Source organism: Oratosquilla oratoria, chromosome 10 (assembly GCF_046742065.1).
Source record: "Oratosquilla oratoria isolate Oo_2021 chromosome 10, ASM4674206v1, whole genome shotgun sequence".
In the NCBI taxonomy this organism is placed as follows: Eukaryota; Metazoa; Arthropoda; class Malacostraca; order Stomatopoda; family Squillidae; genus Oratosquilla; species Oratosquilla oratoria.
In genome coordinates this window covers 74,015,284-74,025,283 of record NC_134786.1, presented here as the reverse complement: position 1 = coordinate 74,025,283, position 10,000 = coordinate 74,015,284, and the positions used below count along the sequence as shown (strand labels likewise).

Below are 10,000 nucleotides of genomic sequence, written 5' to 3'. Positions count from 1 at the left end.
TTCATTAAGGATCCCCACAGAGGTGGCAACTGTCCGTAGTACAATGGGACAGACTGCAGTCAAATTTCTTCTTTTCTGTTCATTTCTCCCCTGTTCCTCCTGTTCGCAGCCTCAGAAGAAGAACAAGAACGAGGGAGAGTATGCATTCTCTTACGACGTGAACAGCTTATCAGGGAGGTCGTGGGAGGATACAAGAGGACCAAAGCAGCAACGGAAAGGAAGGCGAGGAGGAGAAGGAAAAGGAAAAAGTGGAAAAGGAGACGAAGATAACACTCCGGCTTTCGGACACGTGGAGAAAAGGGAGAATGGTGTGACACGCGGTCGGTATTATACTCTACTTCCAGATGGAAGAACACAGGTGGTCCAGTACTATGCTGATAGCACGGGGTACCATCCCACCATCACATACTATTCGAAGTAGTAGCAACAGACACCAAATTCATCTGCAACGCTTTAACAAGCAGAGCAGAACTGGACAACTTTGGCTATTCGAGCGCTCCGTTGGAAATTTTATTCGTTTCTCTTTTGATATCTGTTGAAGAAACTTTGGATACTGGCAGTGTAGCCAACCCCAGATATAATCATGCCACCATTTAAATATGGGACTTTCTTATATTACCGTTTTGCATTCCTATTGCACTTGCGTTAGAGCTATAAGCAAGAGGGCACAACCAAAAACTTATCAATCCAAAAGTACTTTTCTTTTAAATATACAATATCACTTCATCTGCCAAAGATCATATTATACATCATAATTGAAAAATTATACTTTATTCATACTATAACTACATCTGAATAAAAACTATCGCGTGATCATGACAAATAACAAATTTGAAAATAACATTCGTAAATCGCTCACTTTTTTATATCTGTTGTTCGATCGATTTTTGCTAATAGTTTTTAATTACCCTTCAATATAACCTATATCTTTTCAGTAAAAGAAAAACACGGGGACTACAAAACATCATGAATATATTCAGAGCTACAATATCTTCATACAAACAAAAAATAAATGAATAATGGATTCTTACTATTCAGATTTAAACACATTTTCCCGGGAAAAAAAATGTCTTAAATACACCTAATCCAATGAACATACATCGGAAAAAGAACAGCATGAACACGATATTAATCATAGTAAATGACAAAAAAAACTACCAGTCTTCTGAAATATATTCTATTGCCAATTCGTTCCAATCTTGAAGATTGTTTTCAAGCTACATTATAAGACCTTTTCCCAGAAAGAGCTAAGCTTCCAAATATCAAATACTAAACTATTAATTCATGAGACAAATGATGTATTTATAATTTATACTATGATATACATGTTGTTTGTAAAAACCAACGGGAATTTCCATAGAAATACTGGAATTGTCCAAAGTTGTTTATAAAAGAATCCAATTATCGTACAATGAGTCTCTAGCCCCTCCCATATAGTGACGTCATATCGCTCGACTTTATCGTAACATAATCTCTATCTTCATTATGTCCAGAATATTATCTTATCATATTCATCCCTTTTGTTACGTTTTAGTTTAGTCGTTCATTTGATCTGCATTTTCATTTAGCTACATGAAACTCTAGAGCATTTTTTTATCTGGTAGATTTATATCGAATATTCAAACTTCTACCTCCATACCACCATCAGCCAGTCTCAGGTGAAAAGATTTTTTTCAATAGAAAACAGATAAGAGAAAGCCATGTTTGAATGGAACATAGAACACGACATGCGTATCTTTTTGTCATTATTCTTTTTTTGTGTGTGTGCTGCACGCTCGCAGCTATACATTGATAACGTTTTTCTTATCAAACCTAGTTTATTTGAAGATCTCAAGCCAACATTCGACTGAAACTTTGCTGAATTCACTTTATTTGTAAAAACTTGTTTGATCTATTTACAAGGACATTTAATTAAGAACTTTTAATCCAAATCAAAAGTAAACCATGGAAATCTTCAGTGATATAAGTGCTCTGGTGCATCTAATGACTATCAAAGTTATGTATTAATACAGAGTGGTTTAAAAAAGACAAAAAAAAAATACGAAATGAATATCGCTGATAAATCCAAAGAGAATCCCAAAGAATTTTATAGTTACATTAGATATAAAAAGGTTAGCAATCACTTTCGTCCACTATTATCTGCTGACGGTCAACTTGAATATTCAAATGAAGGAATGTGTGATATTTTAAACAATTATTTTAGCTCGGTATTCGTAAACGAAACACCTCAAAGTGAACTCCAAACTGAAACCTGTGAAAAGTCTAGGGTAAACTTACTACGGTAAATATAACAAAAGAAAAAATTAAAAGTTGTATAGATAAACTCAAAGTTAATAAAACACCAGGGCCTGACGGTTGGCATCCAAGAATCTTAAAGGAAATGAAAAATGAGATTATTGTTCCATTAGAAATTATTTTCAAGAAATCCATCATATCCGGAGATGTCCCAAGAGAATGGAAGCTAGCTAACATTACTCCCATATTCAAAAAAGGTGACAAAAAGAAACCAAATAACTACAGGCCTATAAGTTTGACTTCAATCGTAGGAAAAATTATGGAAGCTATCATCAGAGATGCTATCGAACATCATTTAGAAAGTAACTGTTTGATGAATGATAGCCAGCATGGTTTCAGACGGAAACGTTCTTGCGTGACTAACTTACTCGAATTCTACAACACAGTTATCTCGAAAATCCGTGTGAACAAGTTCCATAAACACGGCAAAGGAAACATGGACTGGAAGTGAAGCGTCTATTCCTGACGTTTCGTCTATTGATTCCTTTGAGAAAGTCAATAGATGAAACGTCAGGAACAGTTATCTCGAATTATGACAAAAGAAATAATATAGATTTAATATATCTAGACATTGCAAAAGCTTTTGATACCGTCCCCCATGAAAGACTACTTACTAAATTAGCTTCACACGGAATAAGTGGTAGCCTATTAAGTTGGACTAGTAATTGGTTGAATGATCGAAAAAAGAGAATTGTTTTAAATGGAAAAACTTCTGGATGGAAAAATGTTACAAGTGGAGTTCCTCAAGGTTCCGTTCTCGGGCCACTTCTATTCATAGTATATATGATATAAACCATGGACTAAAATCGACTGTTAATGAATGGAATAAACTTCTTGCAGAGGCAGTGCAATGTAGTTCAGTTCGAAGCTTTAAGAATCATTAAGAGAAACACCTAAGCAAGATGCTGTAATGACTATCATTTATTTTATATTATTTGTTTTGTTATCATTTGCCCGTTTGTTTGTTATTATTTGTTTGATTCTCATTTATTATTAGTTATGTCAATTTATTATTATTTACTATTTACCAGTTTATCATCTAACTATACCTATGCATTTATCTATTTTATCTATTTACATTATTATTGTTTTTATTTATTCATTTATTTGTTTATCATGATCGTGATTTTTTTCGCCTCCGACCTAGATATGGACCAAAAGGTCTCCTGTCGGCATGCTCCGCCTGTGTAATATTTTTGTAATCCTTTGTAATTATATGATTTAGTACCTAGTTAATCTATTGATAGAATATAGTACAAATATGAAATGTACAAACTAACGTAGTTTAACTTTGTTGAAATACAACTCTGCTAGATAGCAAACTAAAAGTAGTATTACTAATAAATCTAATAGAAAAATAGAACTATATGATGTCAAAAGTTTACAATGCACTCCAGAAAACTTGTTCTAATTACTAAAAAAAATACATTCACTACATATCTTAACTTGGTAATACCTATGTTAATACAGAATATAGATTAGTATTAGATAACTGATAGATCGTCTTACATTATAGATCAAGCATAGGTTTTATGATTAGACTAATCTCCAATGAAAAGAGAAAGACAGTTGACCCCTTTTCAACCTTATTTTCCCTCCGTTCTGTTACTTTGGTTATATCTCTCCTTTACTGTCTCTATGGCTCCACCTCTTCAGTGCAATACTATTTCCAAGGTTAGGAGCACTGATTATTGGCCCCTCCCTCAAAAAAAAAAATAAATAAATAAATAAATAAAAGCATAAGTTTTGGTAAACGTGTCTTAGATTCAATAAACAAAATCCAAGTTAAGAAGACTTCCCCACATGCATTATATTTCCAACGTTCAGATCAAAAGTCAAAATAATATATTGTGTAATATCTTTACATTGCTAAGAGATAATCTATGAAGAGATTTCATCTGAAACAAAATAAATAAGATATTTAAGCTTTGTACACTTTAGAACCCTCTTCGGGACGCTGCATTGACAAAGTTGTATCTGCAAGCACCGTATAGTACCTGCGGACATTACAGAGAATATTGTTCATTGACGGACAGACGGACAAATATGAGCACCTCGATGATTTATCTTCTACAAACAAAAACTATACGTCTCTGTCCCCGATGACTATACAGTGTGTTTTAAAAAGATGGATCCGTGAATGAAAAGCGTGTAGCAAGTTTATGAAAATGGTTGATAAAACTTGATAACACACTAAACCATTCGCAGCTTTTTGTGTAATTGCCCCATGTTGCTATCAAGAAATGTACTGCATTTAAATCAGGTTCATCTTTTTGAAACACCCTGTCTTCTCTTTATATCTGCAGACACTACGGTCTCTTGTGGATGGGTCACTGTCTGGAATGGCAACGCCTGGCTTTCCAGTGGTGCTAGTCAGTAGAGAGGGTGCCGTGAATGACATTCACATGAACGTGTCATATGTGAAAGAGAGAGAAAGAGAGATAGAGAGAGAGAAGACATGCGTGTTTATCTTCATGCATCAACAACAGACCTGCTTATGCAACACAGCGAAAGCAATTGACACAAACGCATATAAAGACATCATCTCTGAACAATGTATTCATAAACATAGTACGACTATTGTAAAGAAAAAAATTATATCAGTTAACAATTTTCAGAAAGGAAGATACTGAAGATTTTGTCTCCCCGACCTACCTAATATTGATTTATTGTAGACATTCCCCTCCCACGTTAGGTCAGTATTAAATTGTTCTAACACACACACACACACACACACACACACACACACACACACACACACACACACACACACACACACACACACACACACACACACACACACACACACACACACACACACACACACACACACACACACACACACACACACACACACACACACACACACACACACACACACACACACAGACACAATAAAATGAGATATGAAGACGGGATATCACGAGCGTAGCTCCCCTTCCCGTAAAATACAACTAGGTACAACAAGGTAAATACACACACACACACACCAGGCTATTTTATTCACCTCCTTGGTCTCCCTTGCAATAGACCATGAGTTACCACCCATATTGGTTAACCCCCTTCGTAGCGGATGGTACTTTATTTATGTCTGGCCTGCCATCGGGCTATTCTATTCACTCTCGTGGGAGCTCCACATCGCGTCTTCGGTCCATCCCTTCTGTTGATTGGCAACCTGGATCTGTAATCGCATTAGGCGTCAAAAGGAGCTCGTGAACAGGTTGTTAATTGCTTAGGACTTGTGTAAATTATATCTCTTTACCAGCAAAACTAATGCACCATCTTAGGAACCTGTAGCAAATTAATTATCATAATTGTCATTATCACTTTTTTACTATGTCAATCGTACGTTTAATGGTGGTGTCTTCGCCTACATTTAACAGCATCTTAAAGACATAGTTTCAGTTAAATCTTTAGATATAGAGACTAGATAGGTATTGTATGTTTCATTCTGAAGTATATTTTGCTTTCAAGCAAGATATATTTATAATCGATTCGTCAAAAATAAAGAACACACTTCCCATTTCCCCTAGTTTCTATACGAGTACCATCCTCTCATTTTACCTCTTCTTTTCTCAGTGTCTCACCTCTGCTAAATAATAACAGACCATTGTGGTAAGTAGGTTAAGAACGTGGATTAACTAAACGATAAATGACAATTGAGAGTGATATAAACATGCATGTATATTAAATGGGTGCACGTGGGGATATATTTTTGTCTTATTTACAGATGACACAAGTTTTTTTCTCTTTTTTTTTTTTTGGTCACAGAAATTTCTAAAAATATAGTCTTCTTAACAAGGCGCAGTATGGGCACATATGTTCTCTCTTGTGTTAAGTTGGAGGATTCTGCCTTATGTATCTCCATTTCATGTGATACCAGAAGATACGAATGAAGATATTTGGGATGGAAACTACTATGCGTCACGACCATTGATCCTCCTCAAGTGAGAATCCTCCAAACCTTGTGAAATAAAGCCTCGTTGACACGGGGCTACTTTAGTAGCTGCTAGTGTTGGCGACTTGTAAGCTACCCCTCTACTTGCCCAATATCAATGGAAAGTCAGTAAAGCTGCCTCCAGATTATCTTCGTGTCAACACTTACAGGTTATGTTGCAGCTAAAACTAGCCTCGTGTCGACGAGGCTTAAGACAACCTGATAACTTCCAGTCGAGGTCAGATACTCTAAAAGAATGTTGAAGGTGAATCCCTGGTTGATATCTCGCAGAATATACAATCTTTTGTTTCTTTCTTTCAGCTGATTTTGGTCCCATAGTAACTTCTTGTTCTAACCTGCATCTGGGCATGAAATGATGACAGCAGGCATTTTGTACTATATTTTTCTTTTACATGGTGGTCTACCATCTTTGAGTATGGAACACACGTTGCACAAAATATTATTTTTGATAAAAAAAAACAACTAAGAAGTTAATCAATGAAGAGACAATAGATATGGTGTCGCAAAATATCCTTTATGTTTTTTCATCCGACCAGCTGTTATCCAGAAAGTGAGGTTGCAAGGTTTAGATACCTAGGGAGCAGGAGAGACGGCATAGCCCCAAGAATATCCTACCGAATGAACAAATTAGACAAAGTCATTCGTGTATATAAGCTGGAGCCTGTTGACTCGCAGTCCTCAAGAATGATCGAGACATTGATACCTGGAAAGCGTGGAAGAGGCGGAAATGATCTACTTTTTCTGTGATGTGGCTACAAGAATCGTACGGGAATTGGTTCCTGTATATGTTATATAAAAAAAATAATAAGGTATTGTGTTGACCTTCTTTTTCAGAGTGCCAGAGTCCCGTTTATTGTTGGCGACACAAGAGCAGTACATCGATGAATCTATGTGCAAATATGTTGACATGAGTTATCTGGAGTCCGTTCAGGTTGTGTCGTACGTCGTGATTTATTGCTAACCATTCCGCCAAATAAACATTAGCACATGCCTTAGTACATTATAAATTTATTCAGGGATGAACTTTGACTTTAAAGCAAAAAACTGTTTTGGTATTAGTTGCTGAAGACAAATTCTCTTCTGCGACCTCACCGCCGAAAACATGAACAATCTAGGTCCCATTTGACCATAACGTCCATGGGACTAAGGGTTCTTAATACAAAGTGTATGAAACGAGTCCTTAATTTTTATGAGCAATTCTTTCTCTTCCTGTCGAAATAAGAATACATTTTCATAGTTTCAAAGCACAAATTGAACTTTCACATAAATTTGCATATAACGATCTTAAAAGATGTGATGTTTACATGAACGTCATGCGATAATATATATATTTACATATGTTGGCGAGTATATTGTCATGTGGATTTCCTTTGTTTTTCACTTATTAGCCAGTATCCCCACGACGAGGATCATTTTACATAACTGACACTTGGCCCTTTTATTTAACTATAATTTAGTAAAAGAAAGACATAGGAAAAAATAAAAGAAGTTACAGGCTATTTCATTATGAATAATGGAATGAATGATGGAGGAGAAATATGGCGCAAGTGAATGTGGAAAAGAGTTAAATCGTGGAAGATAAAGAATGGAAGCTGAGGGAGACCCTTGAGGATGGTGGATGTAAGTGCATAGATGATGTAGTGGAGGCAGGTGTTATGAGGCAGTCCTTAGAAGAAGTCTCAAACGCAAAGGACACGCTGAAATAATGACCGAGTAGTGCCCCCTTTCCCCGTCCCAAGTATAATAAACGCTTATTTAAAAAAGAAAAAACAGTAGGCACCTGATCATAGTAAACCCTCGATATATCGAAGGCTTGGTCGTTATAGCCGATAGTACGTGCTGGACATGCATATGTTTCATGTGCCCGACATCCATACCGAACCTTGCACCGCATATACCAGCACTTCTAAGCTACCAGAAGAGGCTGGATGACTGCGTTGTGAACAGCTGCCCAGGATGTAACACTTCACCCCATACCATACAACACATAATGGAAGACTGCATTATACACAATCATGCACGCAAACAACACAACATACGCTCTATAAAGGATTTGTGGGAAAACCCAGTTTCGGCTATGGCATTCCTTGGGGAGACGGGACTGCTCGGACAGACAGTCTAGGGAACGACAACAACAACAACAAAAACCTTATTCGACGAATGGTCGGTAGGCCTCACTGGAGTCAATGTAGCCGAAATTCGGTGTAACGAAGTTTGGTATACCGAGAGTTTACATTAATATAATTTTATTTTGTACTTAGAGTTCATAATGTGTACGTTCTGTGTTACAGGGCACAGGTAGCTAGGACCAGACAAAGACATCCGATCGATGTTGTCTTCCGTCTTGCGTCCTTCCTTGGGGCACTGCTTTGTTGTATGCATTCGTGGCTGCAATGGATTGGGTACGGTTTCTTACAGTGCAAATCACAACCCCACTTTTTTTTTAATTCTCATTATGAACACCCGACGCATCTAAGATTTCCGTCGTGTATGTTGTTTTACTTTAAACTAAATAAATGTCTAAAACTTTAGTAGTTACTATTAATTTCCATGCCTACAATGATATTAGTCCTTGATTTTATTTACAGCACCAGCATACAGGGTACTGACTACATATTTTTTATGCTGTTAACGTTCTAAAAACTTTAGTGATATTCCTACGGACCAGAGTACGCAGCATTCTTTTATGGTTAAAGACTAATGTCCGCGCGGGAAAAAAATTTGATTACGTTCTAGGCTTCTAGGATCCCTATTTTGTGCTGCCCTCCTTAAATCTCTCCTTTAGCCCTTCAGTGACTCCACCTCTTCGGCGCAAAATTTTCCCAAGGGTAGAAGTGTTGATTATCTCCAACGAAATACTATTACTAGTACCACCAATAGAGAGGCATCTGGTATAGGACATCTACCTCAACTTTTTGTTTGTCCCGTAATGATGTAGTGAGGCCCTTTTTCTTGTTTTCGATTTTACCATAAATTTAGCTGTATGATACATAACACACCAATTACACAATAGTAAGATTTGTGACATTTGTATTTTTACACGTTGCAGGCGAGATTAGATATCTTTAGTGACTAACAATCGTTCCTACATCCCTGTTGGCCAATTCAAACTAATATTATGTGTATTGCTTTGCTGCTTTAACCCGAGATACAAAAGAGGCTTTAGTGTAGAAAGAGCAATTTGTGGACACCCCGTGTATCTTTGAATATGAATTCTATAAAGGTAACAAATATGTGTCGTCTGCCCTACTTATCAAAATGTATTTTTTTTTTTTTTTTCACTGTCCGCGTGCGCACGCTGCTGCTCTTGACCTTTTTGTGTCCTTCAGCGGCGGGTGGGGTGCCCCGGAGATGAATAAGATAGCCTCGCAACAGCCAAAAAAACAAACAAAAAAAATAGGTCCCATCTTATACGCAAGGGCTTAATCGGGATGGGATAGTGTCCCATTAGACATCGAAAGGAGTGTTACGGAGATCCTGAAAAGATTCTTGAGGACAGAAAATAATAGAAAAGGGTTACAAGTGCTGAAGGTGTTCGTTACCACACCTACGTCGGGAGCCCACACTCCGAGCTTCTGGAGGCCTGAATCAGCTATTTCCAAGGTCTACATCATCAAATGTCCAGCGCCCTGGAATACGATTTCCTGCGGTGCGACAAACACTCACAGTTCGTTGACGACGCCAACGGGAGTCTTATTGGCAACATCAACCACACGAACGCAAAATAATGAATGTGTAATTCTCATC

At 37.0% G+C, this 10,000-nt stretch overlaps 1 protein-coding gene across 1 annotated transcript in view; it reads left to right on the top strand.

Moving 5' to 3' along the window:
* LOC143028973 (uncharacterized) overlaps nt 1-8,733 on the top strand; it is a 14,022-nt gene extending 5,289 nt beyond the window's left edge. The window contains exon 3 of the mRNA XM_076191323.1: nt 8,545-8,733. Coding sequence (XP_076047438.1) covers nt 8,545-8,559 — 15 coding nt within the window. The 3' untranslated portion in view covers nt 8,560-8,733. The remainder of the gene's footprint in view (nt 1-8,544) is intronic.
* The last annotated feature ends 1,267 nt before the right edge of the window (nt 8,734-10,000 follow it).